We start from the raw sequence: 25,442 nt of genomic DNA, 5'->3' as shown, positions 1-25,442 counted from the left end.
AAAACTGGAAAAACAAGAAACTGAGAGAATCTGTGAATGGACAGATTTGTCTATCCCTAGAGAAGGCAGTATCTGAATATACTGTAGATTTGATTAACCTGGACTGCAAGGCTGCACAATGTGTGATCCCTCAAGCTGAGCTCAGCTTTCATTAAGCATCTCAAAAATCTAAAATAATAATCATACTGTACTGTTTTTGCTGTCTACTCAAGGCTAGCACCAGTGGTAGTCCACAAGACATGTCTCCTGGGTTGCAATTTACTTGTGAGGACAGATTGTGTGGCCCTCCTCTCTAGGGCAACTAACACTTGTTTTTGAGCAAGTGGATTGCTGCAGTAGCTCTCAGCAGAAGGCACACCTTAATTTTAATATTTGCTTAACCTGGCCTCATTTGACATGCTGCTTGGCCACCGCTGACAGCATCCTTGGTGGTGGTAGCTCCAGCTGTCACTCAGACTTCTTTCTCCGTGTTCTTCATTACCTAAGTGAAAGGTCCTGCTGTTTCAAATGTATTTTTATTAGGACTGCAATGTCTAATAGATGAAACAGCTAGATTAATCAATTCTTTTTTTTTAAAAAAAGGAACCACTAAAAAGGTGCCCTCAATTAACTGGGTAGCGGAGTTTAGTTTCTTTTTACAATAAAAGTGCTTCTGAAATCTTCAGAAAACCAACACCATCTTCAGAGACATCCACATGTTATCTTAAAAGTTAAAAAAAAAGTTCTTCCTTCAGAATTTTTTATTTAATGTACATGCAGATTTATGCACATTTGGATGAATTTGCTGGCTGTCCTGAAAACAGAAAGACTGATGAGCAGGGAATAATTTTGTAACAGCAACAAAATATATTTTAACACTCCCCCCTCCCCCAAATTACCTACCTACTCATCATATTTCTAGACTTTCATATTTCTAGACTCACTGCCTTTCAGGGCAGTGTACAGATTGTGTTAAAATGCAAAATAAAACATTAATTTTAAAACACGCCTTAGTGTAATGTTGTAGTTGTGTATACAAAAAGCGAATTTGCTTTGTGACTCACTTCAGGGCTTAAGGGTTTGCTTTGGTCCAAATTGGACAGGACCCACTTCATTTCAGTTCTGAGGCAGTGACTTGCTTCAGTTTGTTTTTCAAACTTTTGTAATAAGGAAACTATATTGGCTATAAAGTTGGGGTTATTTCAGAGCAGAACTGAATGTTTTTTTCAGGCATAGTATGGTGCCTGGAGGAGTCTCTTGAGAGTCCCATGGACTGCAAGAAGATCAAACCTATCCATTCTGAAGGAAATCAGCTCTGAGTGCTCACTGGAAGGACAGATTGTGAAGCTGAGGCTCCAATACTTTGGCCACCTCATGAGAAGAGAAGACTCCCTGGAAAAGACCCTGATGTTGGGAAAGATGGAGCGCACAAGGAGAAGGGGATGACAGAGGACGAGATGGTTGGACAGTGTTCTCGAAGCTACAAGCATGAATTTGACCAAACTGCGGGAGGCAGTGGAAGACAGAAGGGCCTGGTGTGCTCTGGTCCATGGGGTCACGAAGAGTCGGACACGACTAAACGACTAAACAACAACAGTGGTGCCTGTCAAAGTATGGTGGATGTCAAAGTTTCGGCAAATAGCTTCAGAGTTTTTTCTTTGTTTGCCAGCTGGCTTTAAATTGTATTGAATTACCTTGCCACCTCTGCCTTTCCTCCCAAATATTACCTTGTGGGCACCATAAGTTTTGTCATGCTTCTCCAGCATCCTTGGCCCTAGCTGAGCTATAGATTTAAAGCAGTATCCTACAACGTTCAGGGCTTCCTCCAAAGAATCCTGGGAATGGTACTTTGTAAAGGCTGCTGAGAGTTGCTCCCTACAATTCTCAAGTCAATTAACAATTGATCCCTCTTCCCAGGGAACTCTGGGAATTGTAGTTCTGTGAGGAAACTTGGGTTCTCCTAAGAACTCTCAGCTCCCGTAACAAACTACAGTTCCCAGTTTAAAGTGCTATGGAGCTGCTTTAAATGTCTAGGGCAGATTGGGCCCTTGATGGAGCAGATAATAATTTGAAAGTAGACACTATTGTAGTGCTTATGCACAATCACATACAGAAAGACACAAAGAACACAGACACAGATATGATACGATCAGGCAGGCAGACAGCCACATATTGACATTGGACTTAAATCAATCAGAATACATTTTATATAGCCACCTCACAATGTATCTGTATGTGGATGGTTGGGCTGGTAAATTTTGTTAAACTCATCTGCTAGAGTGGATTATACCATGAACATGAAACTCTACTTGGAATCAAGGACATTATTTTTGTAAGGTCCAACATACTCCAGTCTTGAGGCTATTCAGGCTTAGATTTTCCTCTATATTTACTCAGCGTTAAAACCCTGCTAATATCCTTTGAAGATGGTTGAATTAGTGGGTAAAGAAAGGATGGAAGGCTAATGTCTATAGAGCTCTTGTTCTTAATGATGAAAATGTGAATGGCAAAGTCCCATTGCTGCTGTCCTGCTCATTCCAGCACTTGTACTGGTGCTCTTTATGGTAGCTTTTGAGACCACTCATGTATGCAAGGGTTCAAGAATGAGAGAAAACCTTATGATAAAAGCCCCTTGATGTGACCACAATATAACATAAAAATGTAGGCATCACTCTTTGAGGTATAATCTAAACTGCTCATAATTTTCATCCCAATAATTGTTGCTTCACTCATCCTACATTCTAATGCCGAACTGGTTCCCAATCATATGAATGAAGTAGTCTTTCAGCAACTTAACACTATACTTCAGAAAATGTGAAACCAGGAAACCACTTAGAGAATAATATCCTCTCTGTATTGGCTTTTTCTCAGAAACACAAGAGATGCTGTTCATCACCTGCAAGTGTGTTGGGAACCATCTGAATGGGGGAATCTATCCACGCCTCTAAGTTTTTAATGGGCTGCTTGTTACCCCAGCCAAAAGAAGGGGCTGTGATGGTTGACTTTAAGTGAAAGAGGATGAAGGGCACAGCTGTTAGACAAGAGAGATTAGTTTAGTGTGACTTTTCAAAATCAAAATGCTCTCTTTATCCCAAGGCTTGAAATGCTCCCCCCGCTGAGCCTTATGTGAGGATGAAAATATTCACCCTTTAAAACTGTTTAAAGCATTTAGACACACCACACTGTTAAGATCTGAAAATAGTGCTAAGTGATAATGCCAATTTTTTAATATCTAGGGGCAACCAGATATAGGGCTGACCCAAGACATTTTGCTAGCTGAAGCAGAGCAGCAATTAGTGCTTCCTTCCTGAGTCAATGTGTACCTAAGCCTGGCCAAGCTACTTTGGCACAGGATGTAACAAAATAATAATAATAATAATAATAATAATAATAATAATAATAATAATAATAATAATAATTTATTATTTGTACCCCACCCATCTGGCTGGGTTTCCCCAGCCACTCTGGGCGGCTTCCAACAAAGATGAAAAATACACTAAAATGTCACATATTAAAAACTTCCCTGAACAAAACAAAACAAAACAACAAAACAAAATAAAACAGGAAATGCCTCAACGTCCTACCTGGATATTGTTGTGGGTCTGTCCTAATTAAAAATGCATAATGACACCCCTCAAAGCTTGAACAGACTATAGGAAGACCCCATTCTGCCAGTGTTCATAACCATGAGGCAGCTTTAAGTCCCATTAATTCCAGTGGATGAGATTTACAGTGCAATCTTATATATATCCAGTGTGTGTGTGTGTGTGTGTGTGTGTGTGTGTGTGTGTGTGTGTGTATATATGCACTGAGGAATAAGTCTCAATGAGTTCAGTGGGACTTACTCATAAGCATGTATGTATAGGAATGCAGCTTGAAGCACACTAACCCTTCCTCTAAAGTCAATAGGACTTTTAAAGTATTGACATTTGACCAGGATAATTTAACAGTGCAATCCTATTTGTTTGTTTGTGTTTCATAAAACTTATATACTGCTTAATTGTAAAAAACAACAACAAAACCCTCAAAGTAGAGTATATGTTTACTCAGTGGTAAGATAAATTGTGTTCATTGGAACTCCCAAATGACTCCCAAATAAGCGGGCATAGAATTGCAAGTTAAGTATGTTGAAACCACATACATACATACATACATACATACATACATACATAATTTTATTTGTATGTCATCTTTTTACAGTCCAAACCATGCTTGAGGTTGCTTACAACATGAAAAAATACATAACTACAACATAACGAAAGAAGTCATAAACAGTAACTAAAACCAGTGCTTTTTTCCTAAAATTTTTTTTAGGGGTGCTCTCATTTTCCTACTCATATTGAAATACTGCCCCTCAATGAGACCAAACTTAGATTCACAAAATGTTTACAGGTATGCATACCCCTGCGTACCCCCAGAAAAAAAACACTGACTAAAACATTCAAAATACACATCCAAACTGAACAATTCACACATAAATCACAAGATCGACAATAAAGGATATAAAGGCAATAAAGACAGCAATGGCTCAAGAGTCTGCTCGGTGGCCTCAGCTTTTGTAGCTGGAGTCAGTCTGAGCCATGCCTTCACAGGCTAGGAGGAAATGGGTCTTCTAGGACTCACAGCTAAGATGGTCTCATCTCTTTTGAGGAATGTATCCTGGTTTGGGGAAATGTATTTTGGTTTATAAATCAGATGTTGTTGTTTTAATCAACAGATTAACATTTTATTTGCTTATATAACTTTTATGAATACATTATTTCTTTCTAATTTCAGAATCAGTTAAATGGCAGTACCTTTTCAGCATTGGTAAACAAACCGGACTTTTTTTTTTTATTCCCATCAGTAGTGTTGTTTTGCCTTCCCTTCTACCTACTCCAGCAAAATGTTCTGTTGGTTTGCTTTGAAAATTACACACAGCACAGCAAGCCATGCATTATATAGTAGGTGAAGCAGTGAATACTAATAAATGACATTCTAAACTGCCAAAGAGAAATACTTTTTTAAAAATAGTGTTTTAAATATTTGTTTTACTCATCTTCCGTAAAGTTTTCTGGAACGGTACTTTCCAACATCAGAATTTATAGTATCCATTTGATATAAAGTGCAGTCATAAGCATTCAAGAAACAGGCTGGGTGCGTGAAATGTTGAAAAACGCATATGTCTGTAAGGAGTGAAGTGTCACTTGTAATGAGGAATCTTGTAAAGTCTGGTTTTTTTTGCTTTCCATTTCTGTGGTACATGAAGTATTTCACGCTTACATGTGTTCTGCCTTGAATAACTGGTTGCAATTGTCCTGAACAGGTCTAAAGACTCCCCATCAACCCTGTTGAATATTTTACATAGCAAAACCCTTCCTCTGCTAATAAATAGAGTTAGAATGAAAAGGCAAGTGGCTAACAAGCTTACACAGTCTGGGGGCAGAAGAGATGAGATTGTTTCACATGAATCGAAGAGAGCAAAGGGATGCAGGCTCATTACCTTTGCAGAGATTCCCATACCTTTGAGAACCTAATCCCTCTGACCGCGCTCATGAATAAAGATAATTCCCTTCCATTAAATATACATTGCAAATACTCAGGGCATGGCAACAAATTGACCACTTTGCATTCACAAATTGAATTTGGGTATTTGTGTGCCTCAGCAAAGGCATAAATTCAAATGTGTGACCCTTGAGAGGGTGTCTGAATTTTAAAATCAATGGGACTCAAGTCCGATTGTTTTCAGTGGCTCTATTCTAATGAAGCATGACAAAGGCCTGGTTTGCACAGTACTTCAAGCCACAGTTAAGCTTAACTATAGTTTAAAAACTGCATTTTAAATGTTTGTTTACACTCCTCATGTATAATTTTTCCTGGAACAGCACTTCAATGGCGAACGTGTCGTGTGCTTCTACTGATTTTACCATGAGTTTCTCTCTCTCTAAACCACAAACTGTATCCAGTGCTTGTTTTTGACTCCTTAAGATTTGCTTGAGGGAAATAAAACATGAGCCCAGGTTTAGACGTAATCCTAAATCAAACCAAGGCTTACAACCTGACAGGGCTCCACAACAGGAATGAGGGGGGGGGGGAGTGATTTTAACCCTGTGCACCAATACACTGTATGCTCACCTTTAAACCATGGTTACAGTTATTTTCTCTTATTTTATTTTTTATGTGGTTTTTATTGTATAGTTTTATGTGTGATTGTTGTAAACTGCTCTGATTTTAAAAAACTGAATAGTGACATGTGATAGATGATAGATAGATAGATAGATAGATAGATAGATAGATAGATAGATACTAAGTACTGGGGCACACCAACCCATTGTTTCGATCCAACCCATTTTTATCATGAGTGATTGCCTATTATACATATTAGCAACTAATCTGCCCCATCCACTGTACAGCAGCCAGTCATTATTCTGTGCTGACTAGGTTCTCATTAAGTTGGTCTATGCTGACTAGGTGTGTTTAGTTCCCATTAAGTTGTTATAGGTTTTCCCCTTCCTTTAGGGCTTACTTGTAAAATCTTCTCAGTTTCCCCAGGCTTCCCTCTTCTGTTTTGGCTGCATGAAAGAATTACACTCAGGGAGAAATAAATATGCATAAATTGTCAGTTTTGGTTTCTTTCTGTTCCTTATTTTACCAGTTTCAGGATCAGCTCTCTACATTTCCACATCAAAGTGCGTGTGTGTAAAGAAAATTTCTCATGGAAAATCTGTGAGGGTTTATCCTAAAATACACATTTGTGTATGAAATGTCACATAACATACAGCTTTTTGCCATGTTGCGTGTTCAGACCCAGATACCTCCCCCCTAAATAAATTGACACTTGACTCAAATTTTAGTTTTGGTTTTTGGCAGAATTTAGGCCACAACTTTATTGATTACAGAAGGTGAGTAGTTAGTAGTTGCATAGGCTCTGGTTCGACTAGCTCCCTGCACCCTTGCAGGCAGCGCTGACCCAGGGCACCAGCATAGGTCCGCCAAGGGTGAACATCTGGGTAGGTGAAAAGCCGGGAACAGACTATGTTCACCACCCAGATGCCCCCTTGGACTCAGGCATGGTCACAACCCCCTCTTGGGGGTTGACCAAACCAGTTGAGTCCCTGGATTCCTTTAATGGAATACCCTTCACAAAGGGATGGCAAGACCTCTCTCCCATCCCTATCACCTGAATCAGTGCCTATCTGCAACCTTACAAATTGTGACAATTTGCTACACCACAGGTGAAACCCAAATGGCCACAGCCAATCAACCAAGTGAGAAAATTTCTGCCGTGCCCTGTCCCAATGACAGACAACACACGACGGCACAGCAAGGTGAATTGCACAATGCCCTAAAAGTAGGGAGAGGTGGGCGGGTGTTCTGAATGCACATGCCGAAAGAGGAAGTTCTGGGTCACGTGCATAGGTATACATAGGTCCCTCGAACTGTTTGGACTGTGTCCCTTTGGACAAATTGTACCCAGCTACAAGGGACCTACCAATTGGGTGTTGTGGCTGACCAATCGTATCTACCCACAACAAAGGAGGTCAGTCTCCAGGTGTCACCGCAACACGTGCCCTCTTTTAGGGAGGACACGATTTACCAATATAAAGCATTTATATTTTCATTAATATATACATTCTATGCATACTTTACACTTGTATAGGCATTTTTGTAAACATCAATTGGAGGGAAAACTGCATTGCAAAATTCAGAGAGGTGCGAATGTTGACGGATAGCTGTGTTTTCATTCACATATTGTTTCAGAAAGTATTGATTAGGTAGATTCACCTTTTAATGAGAACTGTGTCCCTAGAGAAAAAGCTATTATTTGTATACATCTTATGATATTGGAGTTAATATCATAGGATGTATTTAAAAAATAGCTACAAAAATCAAGTAATTTGAAAGTTCAAATTTCACGTTTAAGCAAATTTTCCTTTCTGACAACATGCTGACCAGCATCCTACGTTTTTGAAGGCGTGCTGTGATAACTGCATGGATATGTTTTTAGTGCACCAGGAAGGGCTATGGAGAGGCATAGATTGCAATGTAGATTTTGTGCTGGTGGTTTTATGGAAGACCTAAGTAATCTTGAAGAATGGACCCGGGGTTATGCTGTGCTCCTGCCAGAGGAAAAGCTTTCCAAATGCCAATCGGGATCTTCATGGGGCGGCACATTTCATGTCACTGTTAATGGAAAGATACAGCGACTGAGGTTGTAAAATGATTTTATGTTTTTAATAACCTCCGCTAAAGACCAAAAGGCAAAAATTTCTTTATACTAATGACATCATAAAATCAGAAGATTCACATACTGTAAATCTACCCAAGGATAAAAAGGTGCCCTAAGTACACTTGTTTATGATGCTTAAGCAATATTCTATTGCTGATTCCTTTCAAGCAGAGAGTGATCCTGCCTTGGCTTTAATTGGAGATCTTAAAAATGTGAATAATTCTTCAGCATTCCAGCTTCTACCACTTGACAGTATCTCTGCCGAGTGAAATCATTGTAACTACTGACTGAGTGAGGTAGTAGTTAGGTTTTACTCAGTCTTTTACTTATACATACCGTATTTTTCGCCCCATAAGACGCACCGGCCCATAAGACGCACCTAGATTTTTTGGGGGGAAATAAAGGGAAAAAAAATTATTCCCCCCCCAGGTGCGCTGTGCTACACCAGGAGCTTGGGGCGTGCGGAGCTCCGCACGCCCCAAGCTTCTGAGTGCCGGCAAGGTCTCCGCTAGCGTGGGAGAGCTGGGCGCCTCTCCCAGGGCTAGCGGATCGCTGCGCTACACCAGGAGCTTGGGGCGTGCTGAGCTCAGCGCGCCACAAGCTTCTGCGTGCGCGCAAGCAGTCCGCTAGCCTTGGGAGAGCCGCGGGGCTCTCCCAGGGCTAGCGGATCGCTGCGCTACACCAGGAGCTTGGAGCCTGCTGAGCTCAGCGCGCCCCAAGCTTCTAGGTGCGCGCAAGCAGTCCGCTAGCCTTGGGAGAGCCGCGGGGCTCTCCCAGGGCTAGCGGATCGCTGCGCTACACCAGGAGCTTGGAGCCTGCTGAGCTCAGCGCGCCCCAAGCTTCTAGGTGCGCGCAAGCAGTCCGCTAGCCTTGGGAGAGCCACGGGGCTCTCCCAGGGCTAGCGGATCGCTGCGCTATACCAGGAGCTTGGGTCGTGCTGAGCTCAGCGCGCCCCAAGCTTCTAGGTGCGCGCAAGCAGTCCGCTGCCGCCCCAAGCCTCGCGCACCCGGTGGGACCTCCTGCCGGGTGCGCGAGGCTTGCAGACACTCGCCCGAAGCAGGGGGAGCCCTCCCGAGGGCTCCCCGTGCTTCGGGCGACAGGCTGCCGCCCCAAGCCTCGCACACCCGGTGGGACCTCCTGCCGGGCGCGCGAGGCTTGCAGGCATTCGCCCCATAAGACGCACCCCGATTTCCCCTTCATTTTCGGAGGGGAAAAAGTGCGTCTTATGGGGCGAAAAATACGATACTTCAACAGATGCTAATGGGAATTTCTTCAGGTAAATTCAGTGGTTGGCACATCCATAATTTACCAGGCCATGGCTCTCTTGTGGTGTCAAAATGGCACAGTGACATGAGAATTGTTCTTTTCTAGAAATGGGAGCGGGAGCAGGGAGCTGTACCTCTATGGTAGAGCACATGCTTTGCATGCAAATGGTCCCAGTTCAATCTCTGGCAATCCCAGGTGGGCCTGGGAAAGATCCCTGCTTGAAACTCTGGGACCTTGAAGCCCTGACTCAGTATATGCCAGCTTTCTAAGTGGAATGCTTGGACTACTGCAATGCACTCTATGTGGGGCTACCTTTGAAAGTAACTCAGGAACTTCAATTAATCCAGAATGCGGCAGCTAGACTGATAACTGGGAGTGATCACCGAGACCATATAACACTGGCCCTGAGAGATCTGCATTGGCTCCCAGTACATTTCCAAGCATAGTTCAAAGTGTTGGTGCTGACCTTTAAAGCCCTAAACAGCCTGGGCCCAGTATACCTGAAGGAGCGTCTCCACCCCCATCGTTCACTGAAGTCCAGCGCAGAGGGCTTTCTGGTGGTTTCTTCACTGTGAGAAGTGAGGTTACAGGAAACCAGGCAGAGGGCCTTCTCGGTAGTGGCGCCTGCCCTGTGGAACGCCCTCCCATCAGATGTCAAGGCAATAAGCAACTATCTTACTTTTAAAAGACATCTTAAGGCAGCCCTGTTTAGGGAAGTTTTACCGTATTTTTCGCACCATAAGACGCACTTTTTCCCCTCTGAAAATGAAGGGGAAATCGGGGTGCGTCTTATGGGGCGAATGCCTGCAAGCGTCGCGCGCCCGGCAGGAGGTCCCACCGGGTGCGCGAGGCTTGGGGCGGCAGCCTGTCGCCCGAAGCACGGGGAGCCCTCTGGAGGGCTCCCCCTGCTTCGGGCGAGTGTCTGCAAGCCTCGCGCACCCGGCAGGAGGTCCCGCCGGGTGCGCGAGGCTTGGGGCGGCAGCGGACTGCTTGCCGGCATGCAGAAGCTTGGGGCGCGCTGAGCTCAGCCCGCCCCAAGCTTCTAGGTGCGCGCAAGCAGTCCGCTGCCGCCCCAAGCCTCGCGCACCCGGCGGGACCTCCTGCCGGGTGCGGGAGGCTTGGGGCGGCAGCGGACTGCTTGCCGGCATGCAGAAGCTTGGGGCGCGCTGAGCTCAGCCCGCCCCAAGCTTCTAGGTGTGCGCAAGCAGTCCGCTGCCGCCCCAAGCCTCCCGCACCCGGCGGGACCTCCTGCCGGGTGCGGGAGGCTTGGGGCGGCAGTGGACTGCTTGCCGGCATGCAGAAGCTTGGGGCGCGCTGACCTCAGCTTGCCCCAAGCTTTTGGATTAGCGCAGGGGTTCTCTAGCCCTGGGAGAGGCGCCCGGCTCTCCCACGCTAGCAGAGACCTTGCCGGCACGCAGAAGCTTGGGGCGCGCTGAGCTCCGCACGCCCCAAGCTCCTGGTGTAGCGCAGCGCACCTGGGGGGGAAATAATTTTTTTTTCCTTTATTTCTCCCCCTAAAATCTAGGTGCGTCTTATGGGCCGGTGCGTCTTATGGGGCGAAAAATACGGTAAATGTTTAATGCTGTATTGTGTTTTTAATATTCGGTTGGGAGCCGCCCAGAGTGGCTGGGGAAACCCAGCCAGATGGGCAGGGTATAAATAATAAGTTGTTGTTGTTGTTGTTGTCTCTGATCCAGATCTAGTGTGGTGAGGTTCCTCCTGCCCACCATGAGTTGCTGCACCAGCAAATAAATGTGTGGGGTGGTGCATACACCAACTCAGCCCAACAAAACATGGTGTTTTGCTATCTCTGCAGGGATTGCTATGCTGCTATAGATTTCATTTTCCGTAACTCCCATTACTACATTGCATTATACTTGGGGTTGCCTCTGAAAATGGTTCAGAAATTTCAGCTGGTGCAGAATTCGGTGCCCAGGTTGCTCATCAATCCTGGCCCAACTGCACTGGCTGCCAATTACTTTCAGGTTCCAATTCAATGTACTTGTTTTGACCTATAAAGCCTTAAACAGCTCAGAACATCATTACCTCAAGGACTGCCTCACCATATGTTAACCAACCATGCCATGCCATCATCTGAGGCCCTTCTTCATGTGCCTCTTCCACAAGAGCTCCAGAGCATGGCAACATGAGAATGGGCTTTTTCCGCAGTGACTCCTCCTTTGTGGAATGCTCTCCCCAGGGTGGCTTCACTATATATTTTTAGGTGCCAGGCAAACATTTCCCTCTAAGTACAGGCCTTTGGCCTTTAACTATAGTATCTGTGGCCTTTTAGAAGTGGGTGGGATGTTTTTGAATGTAGCTATGTGAGGTTTTTTCTTTGTATGTTTGGTTGGTTAGTTATTGGTTGTAAGTTGCTTTGGGCAAGATAAAGCAAGTAACAAATTTAATAAATAATGATGATAATTATCATTTAATGAGCAGGGTATTTGTCACTAGACCTGTTCAAAAGTAATTAGCCACTAGTAGATGTATACCATTTTGAGTATACATTATTTTGATTATTAGGTATTATAATTATTCAGAATTTGAGATTTCTGGGTCATTTGCAAGCAAAAGCTAAAATCATAAAAGACAAAAATGTATCATGAAAAGAAAGTTTAAAACAGAAAAAAATGCTAAAAATGACATAGTTGCAACAAAACTAAAAGGGTTAAAAACATTTTGTAAATGAAAAGGTCTCCTGGCAGCAGAATGATGGCCATGTTGGGCCTCCATGAGGAGGCCATTTCATAACAGGGACACCAACATTGAAAAGACCTTCTGGTAGCTACCCACTGGACCTTCTTTGGCAGAGCTACTGTGAGAAGGGCTCAGAAGTTGATCTCAGGGTTCTGGTAGATATAAACTGGTGGAGGCAATCCTTTAGGTAACTTGACCTCAATCTAAAGGTTAATACCAGAACTTTGAATCGGACCCAGATATGAAATGGAAACTAGTTCACATAGCAAAGCGCTGGCCTATAATAACCATATCAACCAATCTCTGCTTCATTATTTTGGACCCACTATAGTTTCTGTATAAAGCAACTTCATGTATAAATGGTTCCCCTTAAATCTCTTCTTATACCAAATATTTTAACTTAGAAATTTAAATAACAGTTTATTTTGTTTGTTCCATTTTTCTTTTCTTTTCAAAGAGCAGACGGGGACAAACTCCTTTAAAAACTATGTGCATGAAATATGTACACACGTCTTTTCAGATTGCGTCTCAAGACTGTAATCTTCTGCTGCTTAAGTACCGTTGACTTCAGTGAAGTGGATGCACTTCTTGGGTGCGATCAAAACCCACAGGAAATAACTAAACAAGAAAATGCTGGGACCGTTATTTTGGACCTTCTTCCATTAGTTAAATGTTGTTAAATAGTGATAATGCCTCTTGCTTGCCTGGTTGCTGCTTGGAGGATGGAGAGATATGTGGGGTGGGGGTGGGGGAAGAGAGAGCAGAAACCACTGGAACATAGTCTACTGTTCAACAGTAAGAGGCTTATCTCTTGCTCCACCTGCTTTTGCCTCTGGCCACTCCTACTTCTGCCTCTAGCTCCACCCACCAGTGGCAGGCTTCCCTCAGAAAGTTGTGTATGAGCAATGTGGCCCTTGTGCTGATAAAGCTTCTACACCCCTTAAGTCTGGCATACACCCATCCCTCTGTGACTTAAATCTGTTTTGTTTCTTTCCTGCTGTTGGTATGAAAGGTGTTCCGTTTGCCATCGGCTCAGATTAGTTTCTTTATTGTCATTTATATGGAATATTCCAAAATAAAATAAAAACCCAGGAGAATGATTTTTTAAACATACAGTAAAGCTGCAGTAGGATGACTCACATATTAAGTCAGAAGATTTGTTTTTTAAAACAAAATCAGTAAGTAAATCAACAAATCGATAAATACATGAATGATAAGTAAAAATCACCACAGCATTTAAAAATTATTTGCAGCATAGTCAAATGAGCCACTGAAACCTTTCAAGTTTCAATGCACTATGAAAATACTCCAGTTTCCTATAAGCTGTTGCCTTTCCTCATTCTAAGTTTGTTAATTTGACTACATACTTTATCTTTCCAATTTTTAATGTTCATTCTGTTATTGATGCAGTCTCCCCCTAAGTTTTACTGGTGGTCACTTTGGCTGCAGTGAGATTTATCATCATTTTCTTTTCTTATTCTAAATTAATGATCAAACATGCCAAAACAATAAGACCAAGAGACTTAGCAGGATAATATAACAACCACACCCTGCATGTTGGTCAACACTAGCTTCTGGTAGCTCAGTTTCTAGCTGCTTGATCTATTCCATTATGTTCAGCTGGTTTTGAATGTATATAGATACCTTGCTGGTGAATTGTATTCTGATGACAACTGCATTCACAGCAACATCACATATCACATTTTATCTCAACAAGAAATGTGTTGCCCCCTGTTTCTCGCTCTCTGGTTTTGAGTATGATCACAATTGAAAAAGGGTTAGAAATTTCTCACAAAGCACAACAGAACACTGATAACTGGCAGATGCTATCTCCAGGCTTTCTTTTCTCTCTTCTCTCTCTCACTTTTGAGCAGACAAGATTTTCCCTCAATGAGCTGATGACAGAATAATATCTCCAGATTGATTGCTCACCCCCCACAGACCTCTTGAAATATTTCTACCCTGGTAAGTTGAAGATCAAAAGCATAGTTTTTTTTTTAAAAAAGGACACAGAACTGAAAAAGCCATCATAAAGAAACTACTCCGATTTCAGTCTGGTGATGAACAAGCTTGTTAAGCATTTTGAGAATTGGCAGCCTTTCCCATCTAATATCCAGACATACTTTTAAAAAGAATTTCCATAATGAGTGTCTCTTTCCCCATCAGAGGAGATGGAGTATTTTCTGAAAAAGTTCTGCTAGGCAGTGATGTTAAACACTCGCTTACATGCAGCAGCACAGGATACATGGAGTACAGCTGACTCAACAGCTACAGGGGATTTGGGTAAGTGCCCTTCATGTAAGCCACTTAAAAATGGTCCAAGATCTTTTCGGTTAGTCTCAATGGATGTGTACATTCCCCCCAAGTATCCTTTGTATCACTTGTCAGGCATTAAGGGTTCATGGGTAACTCCTGTTGAGTTGTTGGACGTTGATTATGGGCATGGAGAAGCAAAGTTCTGTCAAAGTCCCAGTGTGAGAGGAAGTGTTCATTTTTTTAAATCCTGGTTTGTAGTTGTTGAAATCCAGCTGCACATTGTTCTTTTGATCTGAGAAGTGCACTAGGACAGGAAATTGTCTTAGGATGGTGAAGTAGATCTAACACAAAACTTTGGTTCCATGAAGCGGAACAGACAATCTTACCCGGCTAATGGTGTCAGTCTAGCAAGTTCGCACAATCAACTCAGTAAGAGATGCAAATGGGGAAGTTAGATAAGGGAGATTTCTTATTATGATTCCATTACAACTGAAGGGATTAATTCAATGACTGGAAGAGTAATCTCAAATTGTTGATGTGAAGAAGGGATATTATTTTTGTTTCTCTAAAATGGCTGTGCATTTCTGATTGAGAAATAAGTTGGCTTTGAAATAAAATCCTTTGTTTGTTATCGACGTAGTTCAGAACAGCATGCGGACATTAATAGTTAAATGTATTCTGAGAAGGTTTTCATCGTTCTCTGATGATAACCAAAGTGGGCATACAATCCCACTTACTATTACTCTCAATCTGAGGATGTATTATAGTGAATGGCACATATTTTCCCTTTTTCCTCTCAACTAGATGATTCCCAAAATTGTTTCCAGTATGACTTCAAAGTTTCTTTGAGTGAGAGTCAAAGTACATAAAGGAATCAGTTTTCAATTTCATCATAAAATTTACCTCCCTGCACTGAGTTTTTAAATAAAAAAACTGTGGGAATTGTGAATTTAAAGGCTTAGGACTTTTGTGTGCTTACTTAATGAAATATCAGAAACCTTATATACTCAAAGGTGTATATATAACTTTTCAGGATTAGATAATCTTGTATTATACTGCAACCAAATAGCATATTTATTTCAGGCAATTTCTTTTTCTGAAGAAATGAAATCAGGAATGGTTCTAAGAGATAAAGGGATACTACCTTTATTTTAAAGCTGGAAGTGAGAAGCTACGATATGATCTAATTGCTAATACCTTCAATCATATGTGAACAATTTATATTTATATGTTCACTTATTTGTTTTATCCCTGTATCATGGGAGGCAAGGCTGGTGTCAACTCAACATACCGGTACAACCTTTTCTCTTCTGCCATCTGCCCCATGGAATGCATTGCAGAGTGAACTCTATTAGGTCCCATCATGGTACCTATTTTAGGTGGTTGGTGAAAACTTTGGTTAACTTTGTAATTTTTAATTGGATTAGCTTTATGTATATTTGTATGCTGGAGGAATTTGCTAAATTGTTATTTATTGTTTTGTGTTTGATTTGTTCTGTTTTAATGTCATTATTATCTCTTGTTAGCCACCTTCAGTCTCTTTGGAGAATACAACAGGATAGAAAATTTCATAATTGAATAAAGTATTTATTTATTATTCCTTATTGATTCCTTCTTCACAACAAAAGTTCTCTAGTCCACCCTCTGCAAGCGTATACAGGTTAATTAAACCCAAATGATATGTACTTTGATCTGCATTCACATCTGGAATATGGGAATATCTTATAATATGAAGCTGCCTTCTACCGAGACAGATCATTGATCTATCTAGTCCATGAATTGACTTCTCTGAAAGAAACTGAGCATCCCTTCTGACAGTGGGGAGAAGATCTTGCTCTGCAGATATCATGAGGATTATACTAGGACCATTTGTATGCATTAAGCAACATGCTCACCAACACATTATAGAACTCTCAGAACTCACAAGTGACACAAGATTCAGAGGCAACTTACTTTTCAGAATGGAGTTAGAAGACAGAATTGCAGTGCAACAGCTCTGTTTTCTCACAGCTGGAAATAAGCTGCTCATTGCAAAATTGAAGAAAAATTGTTTCATTAGCATGAGTCACAGATGCACAGCTTTTAAAAAAATAATATTAAAAATCACTGCTGTTATGAAAATTGTGTCATTTCCTCTTTGAAGAGTAGATGTGTGCAACCAAACAAGCCACTTATTAGCAGTTAATTTATAAAAATAAACATATCACATGCAGTGTTGGAAAAGGGTCAAAGTGAAATCACATAGGAAATCAAGGCTGCAATCCTAACTACACTTAAGTGGGAGTAAGTGTTATTGAACCCAGTGGAACTTATTCTGAATAAATATACCAAGCATCTTGCTATTATTATTTCAGAAACTCTGCAGAAAGCTCTTTGTCCTAGTAAAATTCTTAAATAATGTTTGTGTAATGATCATTATTTAAAGAATAATGATTCTCCCTATTATTAAATATCCCAAAGGAGCATAACTCAGCAGGTTATAAAACTATGAACAGCTCAATAGTTTCTGGTTGTTGTGCATGCATTTGGTGTCTGTTAATACTTGAGGGAGTGTAGTGGACTTCTATCCTGGTTATTGAAATTTGTGGCAAGGCTTCTGTCTCATTCCATTAGGAAAGGATTTATAATCTTTCCTTCAGATAGATATTTCAAAGAATCTACTTGCACCTCTCATTCTTGAAATTGAAATGAACTGCACTAAAATTGAAATATTTTCATACTAGTTAGTTACACTTAAACCTCACAATTAGAGACCTCAGGTTGTACGTATTTTTGAGCATTTATAAGCAGCCTTCTTTCTGATTGTGTTGTGATATGATTCCAAAACAGGCTAGCTGGCCAACTGGTTATAATACTATTATCACATTATAATATATGCTTTTTGGAATAATCATTGGATACAACTGAATAAACTGGAGAGTCTTTAGTGAAGGGAAAGCAATAGGTGCTGGTACAAATGTCCCAAATGTTGTACTTCATATTTGATCAGTGGCTCAACGCCACTTTTCAGATTGTTAAATGCTGTAGGAACGATTGCTTTGACCGCTAAGTCTCGCCACAGATTTGTTCCAATATTATTTTGATAATACAGCATCACAGAACCAAAGAGCTTGCTGATAATGAACATGAGCATTTATCCCATTGATACAGCAGACAAAAAGCTATAGGAAGAAAAGTGATAGCCACAGTTGCACATCTTGCAGCTGGAGAAGCCTGAATTTTTGGGCCACCTAAAAAGCAACAAATGTAACAAAAGCAAGAGGTCCCTTTTGAATCCGAAGGAGTTTAATGTGAGCAAAAAGGAACTGCAAAATATAATCCATAGCCATAATAGTCAAATACTGGCAAGTAGAACATATGCTTACATTTTGTCATGTAAGCGGTATGTAAATTAAAACAACAGCAGCAACCACCATCGCTGCTTAGAGGAGGGAGGGATGTACTGTAGTCCAGTAGTACAGCATCTCCAGGGAGAGAGCCTTAACCCAAGACTCTGGAGAGCCACTTACAGTCACTGTTGATGGTACTGAGTTACATGGGCCAATGATATGATTCTTCAGAAGGGCACCTTCCAATGTTCCTATGCTTTGCACACAGAAGGTCCTGGCAGAGCAGGGGTTTTGCATGCATAAGCTCCCAGGTTCATTCCCTGGAATTTGGCAGGTCTGGGAAACTGCTGTTTGAAAACCTGGTAACCTGCTGCCAGTCAATGTAGACAATTCTCATCTGAGCAGACCAGTAGCTTGACTCAGTTTAATGCATCTTCCTATGTTGTGTTACTAGAAGAAGCTATTAATGTCAACAATCTATTTTGGGCGGCACGATGAGACTCCTACCTGGATATTATGCACACAATGTGGCACAGAAGCCAGCACACTTACAGAGCAATCCTATACATGTGTACTCATAAGTCCTCTTACTGTGCTCTGTCAGGCTTCTTCCCTTGCCTAGGTTCACAGCCTGAAACCCAACTTGGAAAACAGTACGGGGCTCTGTGATGTATAGTTTAAGCACAAAAACCCAGTGGAGAACCTTGGAAGAAAAGGAGTTCAAAGCTGTGTCAGAGCACAAAGAACGCAATGAACTGAATACAAGAGGCATGAAAATAATGCCCTCTCATTTAGGCACAGGGATGTAAGCACCAGCAGAGACATTCTATGCCATGAGGTGGGTTTCCTCCTGGCGAGTCTTTGTTGATCAGCCATTCTTTCATCCATAGACCTGTTGCTTTAAAATCAGGCAAGATGGTCAACTTCACAGCGGATCCTTGTTATTTCAGACCTGATCCAATGATCACGAAACAATCACAATAAGTATCTCTGGTGCAGTAAATGGGGACACAGAATAATCGCCTCATGTTTTCCTTAGGTTTTACAATGGAACGAGCATGGTTGCTGCTCCTGCTGACTGCAAAGTTTCTTACAGTGACCGCGCAGTTCAATGGATACAACTGTGATGCCAACCTCCACAGCAGGTTTCCTGGTAAGTGTTAATTGAAACATATTAATTATAAGTCCTTTGTTAGCTTGTTTGCAGAGACTACAAAGCTTTAAAGTAAATGAAGCATTTGGAACAAACTCCTCATTAACTAACTAATGGTGAGTGAAATTCCTCTGAAGTAGCACAGAGCTTGCTACCCATGGGCACAGCTACCCATAATAACAACAGGGTTTCATCCTCTTTCGTGAAGGCTGAGTTTCCTGCATTAATTCACTATGCACAGAATACTTGCACAGATTGCTGTTGACAATATTTAAAATGGATTTCCTTTCTTTCTAGAAGTATAGGAAGCTATTTCCTTAGGCCCAAACAAGATATGGCATCATTCAAGCAAGGTTTATTTTTATTTTTTATAAATACCTAATGTGCCACCTCCCTGATATGGATTGGGATTGTAGCAGAGGAATGTGTGTGCCAAAATGTCACCTAGCCCTATCAGGATTTCGACCTGAATTTGATTTCTCCATGGCTGCTATTTAATCCTAAAACACAAAAAACCTCAACCCACCTGTTCACGCTGACTATAGTTAGCAAACTACAGTTTCCATGATTTTTGTGTTGGGGGTGGGTAGCCCAAACTGGTATGATACTGCTTTATATGCATAGTGCAGAAGGAGGTCCTTGTCACTGTTCAAGGACACATTCTAACCAGACAAAAGCACTCAGGAAGGACACAGAGCAGGACAAGTGAAGATTGTGGTTTGGGGAGAGATTAGAGCACTGAACAGATTAGACCCTTGCTAGAGATTTGCTTCATTTGGTTTAGTGAAAGTAATAGATCTTATCAGGGCTTTTTTCAGTCGTAACTCACTGGAACTCAGTTCCAGCACCTCTCAGGTGGGCATCATTGCCATTATAAGAGAACAAGGGAGGTGTTCATGGTGAGTTCCGGCACCTCTTTTTCTAGAAAAATAGGACTGGATTTTACCAAAAAGTACAATGCAGGTAGTTGCCTTTAGTATGTATGAAACAGATGTGTTTCTGATTGTTCTATTACGTTATGAAAATAGGAATAATTTCTTCTCCTCCTCCTCCTTCTCTCTTTTCAAAGCAGCCAGTTCCTAATGCTTTTTCCTTTATCAAACTAAGTATGAAAATAGAGTCCACATTATGTAGATATTGGTCTCTGTAGACAGAATGTTTGATTGTGATTGATGCCCACTGAGCTCTATGCACCATAGTAGGCAGAAGTGTACCAGTAGCATTCTTGTCTGGATGAGGCTGGACCAGGAAGATGCTCTTGGAACGTGACTAGAGTAATGCACTGCACTCTGGTTGACTCTGAAAAGTGTTCAGAAATGCAAACTACTCCAGAATACAGTGACAAAGTTGTTAACAGAAGATGCTATATTCAACACATATTAAAAGATCAGTGTAGGTTATCAATATGTTTCTAAGCTTACCTTTGAAGGGATTAGGAGATGAATATTTGAAGGACCATTCATCCAGGTCTTCATTGCAGGCCTTGCTTTGGGGGCCCCTTACTTTGTGGTTATGTTGCTAGGGCATTTTCAATGGAAGACCCTCCCCTGAAAGGTCAGATTAGCATCTGAGTTGTTTTTTTTAAAAGAAGTTTCTGTAACTTTTTAATTATTTGTGATAGAATTGGTTGAAATTTCCACCTACGTTTGCACCCTTTGGGACCATGAATCCTGCTACAGTTCCGAAAGAGTTGTTTTCTTATAAGCGCATCAATTGCAGTTTTAGGGTGGGTTATAAAGGAACCACTTAATATCCTGTGGTGTTTTGTGGGCAATTTATTAACATTTAGGACTTGTGCTGCACCTCTTCCTTTCCCTCAAAGGTTAACATGTTATGCACTAACTCCCTCTTGAGGGGTAATAAATACTGGTGTTCAGCATAAGGAGATTGTTCTGATGGTGCAAGTATTTCTGCTTTCCTGAAGGAATGATCTCTCATCTCCTACCTCTACATGCTGTTCTGAGGGTTCACCTGATCCTCCAAAAAGATGGAGAGAAATGGTTTTTCTGGAAGGAGGAAGGGGTGAATAATGTTCCATTGCATGAGCAGGTGTTCTTCCGCTAGCTTCCAACCAGGACTGGCTGGTTGAATCTGGCCCATTATTGATTTGTTTTCACCAGAAGTGGTAGCAACACAACAGTATACCTGTGAGTCACTCTTGAAGTATGATTGGAGATATGGCATTCTTCACCTGCTTTTTCGCTTATTTGATGAGACTTCTGCCTGAGTGGTAGCAGCTCAATATTTTGTTTAGTATGTAATGACGATCCCACTAAAGATACAGAAAGGAGCTGGAGAAAACTTGTTTTTCAATACCAGATTTTCAATGCTGTGTTCAAAAATATGCACATTTACTTAAATAAATAAAATGGGGTTACTTGTGAATGCTATGCTCAACTTTGCATTTCATAATTATGCCCATTAATAGATGCACTGGTGGACCTGGCACTGATTTATAACCAATGAGGTGTCCTCTAGATATTGTGAACTACAACTCCCATAATCTATCATGATTGGCTATTCTAGCTGGACTGATGGTAGCTGTAGTCCAAAATACCTGGAGAGTACCACATTGGCTAGTTATCCTGGAACCAACTCCATGATTACAAATAGGAAACTGGAACAAACATTGTGCAATAACATTATGAACACAACATTGTGAGTTATTTCCTTATGTTTTCAGAAGTGTACACCTATTTCTTCATGCTTATTTTGTTAGTGGTAGCCAGCTTTTAGGAAGGTGTCTGCCAAAACAGGCATTTATTGCCTATAGATAATCCCAGATCTTTATCTTGAACAAGTGGTCACAGTTACTGCCAAGCCCACAAAGGGATCAGCAGCTAATTTGCCACCATGGGTTGCATTTGGAAAGACTGTAAAAATAAAGCTGATTCTAGACTTCACCTAATGTTTCTGCTGGTGATTTAATGCATCACAAAAAATATAGTTCAATCATGCTTCTACAACTTTATTGATTCAATTAAAGGGACAATAATACTGGTGATTAATTTTTATCATCAAATTAGCAATAGTGATACAAGTGTATGCTTAGGGATTCCAAACACTTATGGACTATCCTTTCCATCATGCTGTAACCTTTGAATTATAACATAGGAAGCTACCTCATATCTAGTCAGGTTATTGGTCAATCTAGCTCAATAATATCTACACTGATTGGCAGCAGTTCCTCAGGTTTTCTGACCTGGCAGTAGCAGCTGGACAGTCAGGGTGGGCATTGTGGCATTGCTTACTTGGCTTTAAGAGAGAGAGCCAGTGTGGTGTAGTGGTTAAGAGTGGTGGACTTGTAATCTGGTGAACCGGGTTCGCGTCTCTGCTCCTCCACATGCAGCTGCTGGGTGACCTTGGGCTAGTCACACTTCTCTGAAGACTCTCAGCCTCACTCACTCTCACCTCAGAGTGTTTGTTGTGGGGGAGGAAGGGAAAAGGAGATTGTTAGCCACTTTGAGACTCCTTAGGGTAGTGATAAAGCGGGATATCAAATCCAAACTCTTCTTCTCTTATTCAAAACACCATGTGTCTCTGCTGGTTACTGAAAGGGAGATAGAAAGCTCAGTGTAGTGCAGTCACAGTGGTGCAGCCAATCTGATGATGTTGTTGCTGCTGCGCTTGCACCACACTGAGCTCCCTGCTGTCTTGCTCCGCTCCTTCTCCCTCTCAGTAACGGACAGCAATATGTAGAAATGGAAAACCAGGTGAGAAACCCCACACCACCCTGCTGGCCGCAACTGAGATGGAAACCCTGAGTGGATGACACTTGAAAGCTGGCCTGTGAGCACAATCCTGATACTTACTCATTCACTACCATATATACACAGATCAAATATCTGAATGGGATTAATGCATTTAAATCTATCCTGCATTTCCATTTATTGCTGGTGATATTTTAGTCCATTGCACTGTGTAGGTACATAAGAACATGTTGTCGTATGCCACCCCAATCTCCATGAGCAGGGTGAGATTCCAGGGGTTTCAGGTGCTTAGCCATGGTTTGTGTTTTCTTCAGAAATTAGGCATAGCAGAGACTGTAGTGTCTTCATGATATATGGTTTTATTTGCACACATATACAACCTGCACCTAGATGGAGGAATTGCAAAGCATGCACATCCTATGAGGGTCAGGTTTCCCCTTTAAGGGTAGAATTGGTTTCAAATGACAGCAAAAAGCCACTCTCTGTGTCTCTTAGTTCCAGCTCACATTGAGTTCTGCCCATCTGTCTCCTTCTCACTGCTAACTCCATGGACTTCCCTTGCCACAATATTCAAAGTTGAAACCCTAAACCTTGCCTTTGCTTTTGCGCACTAACACCCAGCAAAGAAGGAATCCAACTCCCCTTTGCCTGGCAATCTTGTCCTCTGATGGTTTCTTTAATGGGTTATCACTAGCCTTTGTCTGCTGAACTGGCTTGACTCATTAGCCAGCAGATTTCCGTCTTTGGCAAAGTTTAATCAAACCTTGATTAATTGTAACTTTTACTAAATCCAGGAATTAGGAGGAGGATATGACACCAGGAATTTAGCACAATCTGCCCCCCTCTAAAAAACCCATAACAGTATGATGCTGAGCCAGATAGTTGTTCAGACCAACCAGTAATGTCTACTCTGACTGGCAGTCACTCTCCAGGGTCTTAGGCACAGGTCTCCTTAGCCTTTCTGATATCTAATTCTTTTAACTGCAGGTGCCAGGGAATGAACCTGGCAGCTCTTGCATCAAAAATATGTGCTGTGCCACTGAGTTATTGCTCCTTCCTTTAGGGTATTGTAAGAATGGATTCTTGGATTGATACTACCTCCCACAGAAACCCATTATGAAGCTGATCTAGAGACAATTGCCATTTCATGCAATATGTAGAAGGAGCAGTACATTTACTTTAGACATTCAAGTCTCCTTATGTTGTCAAAAATGTAGCACGACAATTCATCCTGGCAGTCCTAGTGGTAATAACTAACAGTTTTCCGGCACTTTAAGAGTGCTAAATCATTAAGAAGATCTAATAACTTCCCCTTTATTTAAATTAATGATCCATGCAGTGGAGCACAAAGAATAATTACAACGTGTAAAGAATTAACAAAGGCTCCGCTATGTTCAACAATATTTACCCCATCTTATGGGCACTGAACATTGCTCTAACACTGCAGTGGTTGGCTCTTGATTATGATGTATTATGTTTACAACTGGAGTCATAAATATATCCAGGAGTCATAAATATATCCAGGATTTCAATACATTTTAAGATATTTTCAGTCACCTTACTTTTCAGCAGGACTTCCACTGTTCATTTAAGACAATACTTCAGTGAAAATACACATTTGAGAATTCTTTAAAAACAAGCTCAAATTCTTGGTATCCATTGAGCATGTGCAAACTGTATTGGCAACCCAGAACACGTGCACAGCTTTGACATTTCCCCTACTTAATAGAAGCCGTCTGCATAATAAGTTGCTCTGAAACTCAGAGCACAATCTGCAGTGCAACATTATAGCACTCATTCAGCCAATCAAAGTCAACAGCCTTGATATGCACGTGAAGCACAGTATATGTGAGAACTGGTAGAAAATTTTACTTTGTGCACAACCAATAGAACATTTGGGCTGGATCTATACTGATCTGTAAAAACCCTATATTAAAAAACGTAATATAGCTCTCAATGCAATTTTGCATTGATGACGGATTGCTGCTCTATAGCATCGTCTGGTGTAAATTTTTATAATGCATTTTTAACATTACTGACCAGTGTAGATTAGTTTCTGGAATGCTTTGGACAATCTTGGCATAATCCTTTGCTCTTAAACAAAGCAAAAGTATGAGAGTACGATACTCCAGCCATCTTTTAAGGAGCAGTTCCTATGGATGAGTCCTCATGACATTTGCTCCCACACCTGGAATAAGAGCAGGACATATACAGTGTGTGAAACTCCCATTGTTCTAAGCGCATTTTGTGACAGGGAATTTCATTAGCGCAAGCAGTTTCTGAGCTCTGGGTGCAGTACTGTGCCTAAGATTTCAGGCTGAAACTGCAGAGTGGAAGGAGGACCTTTTTCTGCCTCCCCACTTCCAGCTACTCTCTGAAGACTGTACAACAGACCCTCTTAAGAATATTAGGGGGTTGGGCAGGAGAAGGACTAATCCATGTGAAAAATGAACATAATGTTTTAGCTGCATTTCATTCATTTTCAGCTTTGTATTCTTGTTATAAAAAAGCGTGCCTAGACATTCCATTGTTGCACCCATAACCTAGGTTTAAGGTGCCATTTAGCTCCTAGCTTTCATATCTCAGTTTCTAACACTGGACATATATCATTTGACTGAACTGGAGCAACAAAACTGCAGAGCAGACAAATCATTGGATGCTGGCAGGAGCCACCTAACAGAGCTCAGCCCCAGCTATGGACAAGCTTAACCTTGCTGCCTTGCTCCTGCTTCTAAGCTATGGGTAAGCAGAGTCTTGCTGCCTATCCCTGCTTCTCAGTATCTGCCACCTAAGGCAGCCACTTCACTCTGCCTAATGATAGAGCTGGCATTGCTTGGAGA

General features: G+C 41.5%; 1 protein-coding gene across 1 annotated transcript in view; it reads left to right on the top strand.

Moving 5' to 3' along the window:
* The first annotated feature begins 14,387 nt into the window (after positions 1-14,387).
* The window catches only part of ZPLD1 (zona pellucida like domain containing 1), a 36,795-nt gene continuing 25,740 nt past the window's right edge, over positions 14,388-25,442 (top strand). The window contains exons 1-2 of the mRNA XM_081199028.1: positions 14,388-14,437; positions 18,779-18,892. Of these exons, the coding sequence (XP_081055154.1) occupies positions 18,787-18,892 (106 nt within the window). The 5' untranslated portion in view covers positions 14,388-14,437; positions 18,779-18,786. The remainder of the gene's footprint in view (positions 14,438-18,778; positions 18,893-25,442) is intronic.

Source organism: Podarcis bocagei, assembly GCF_964188305.1.
Source record: "Podarcis bocagei genome assembly, chromosome: 6".
Taxonomy (NCBI): domain Eukaryota; kingdom Metazoa; phylum Chordata; class Lepidosauria; order Squamata; family Lacertidae; genus Podarcis; species Podarcis bocagei.
Note: the sequence above shows the minus strand (reverse complement) of the source record. Positions and strands in the feature narration are given on the sequence as shown.